At 54.4% G+C, this 1,136-nt stretch overlaps 1 protein-coding gene across 1 annotated transcript; it reads left to right on the plus strand.

Annotated features, from left to right (window-relative positions):
- BBK36DRAFT_122253 (hypothetical protein) lies at positions 1 to 1,136 on the plus strand. Its single transcript, XM_024897443.1, has one exon. The coding sequence runs from the start codon at positions 286 to 288 to the stop codon at positions 898 to 900; it is 615 nt and encodes a 204-aa protein (XP_024744661.1). The 5' UTR covers positions 1 to 285; the 3' UTR covers positions 901 to 1,136.

The following is a 1,136-nucleotide window of genomic DNA, read 5'->3' on the forward strand; positions in this document are numbered from 1 at the left end:
ATTGGACCTTGCACGAAGAAGCACGGAATTTTCAAAGATTGGGGATGCTAGATTTGATTGCTTTTCTTTAAGCCATTTTCCTTCTCCCTTGCGAGGCGTGGACGATTTGAAAATGAATGCGAAGCTTTTTCTTGTGTTTTTCTTGCTTTTCGCCGTCTTTTCCTTCTGCGTTTCTTATGTGTCTGTCAGTGTTGATGTTGGATGTATCATAGAAGATGTAGGTCAATGAGAGATGGATGGAGAGATTGTGAGCTTCGATGATGTCGTTACATTTGCTGGCAATGAATGACCGTCTTGTGCATCATCTTCATGTTGAAGCGAGGGCAACTTTTGAAGTGCTTTAATGCGAAAGCGAGCTTTCTCAATTCTGATGTGAAAGCTTTTTCAAACTATAGCCATGTGTTCCATCCCTTCATTCTAGTGAAACAGGTGTATATGCTCTCAACTGATCGAAAAGGGAAAAAGGAAAGAAACAAAACTCCTCAGTTGCGCCAAGTATTAACCCTCGTTCTCGGAATAGACACGAAAACATCCTTCAAAACAAACACAACCCCCACAACGACCCCTTCACACACCACTAAAACCCATCACCGCCTATCCATCCCAGGCGCAGGAGGCGGCCCCCCCGCAGGAAACCCAGGCGGCGGAAACGAGTGCTGCCCCGGCGGAGGCACGGGCATGCCAGGCATGCCGGGGAAGCTCGGCGGCGGGAGACCGCCGGGGGCAGCAGCAGCGGGGGCGCCGGGGGCTCCCGGAGGCGGGAAGGGGGGCAGGCCGGCGGGCGGAGGGAAGGGTAGGCCGTTGGGGGGCATCGGGGGCATTCCGTTGGGGCCGGGGGGGAAGGGGGGCATGCCGGGGATGCCGATGCCGCGGCCGCCGGGAGGGGCTGTTTTTGTATAGGTCAGAAAAAGCGTGTTGTGCGGAGGAGGTTAGAGATGGGATGGGATAGAACGTACGTGGGAGGCCGGCGGGGAATTGGCCGGGAGGAGCGCCGGGCATGCCTGGGAATGGGGGAGGGATGCCTAGATGGGAGAACACTTGTGTTAGCGTTTTGTTTTCCTTGCTTCTTTCTTTTCTCATGTGGCGGTCGAGTACACAACGGGGGCGTTGAAAAAGCCCATCGTCGTGGTCGCAGT

This window comes from Trichoderma citrinoviride (assembly GCF_003025115.1).
Source record: "Trichoderma citrinoviride strain TUCIM 6016 unplaced genomic scaffold BBK36scaffold_471, whole genome shotgun sequence".
Lineage (NCBI taxonomy): Eukaryota > Fungi > Ascomycota > Sordariomycetes > Hypocreales > Hypocreaceae > Trichoderma > Trichoderma citrinoviride.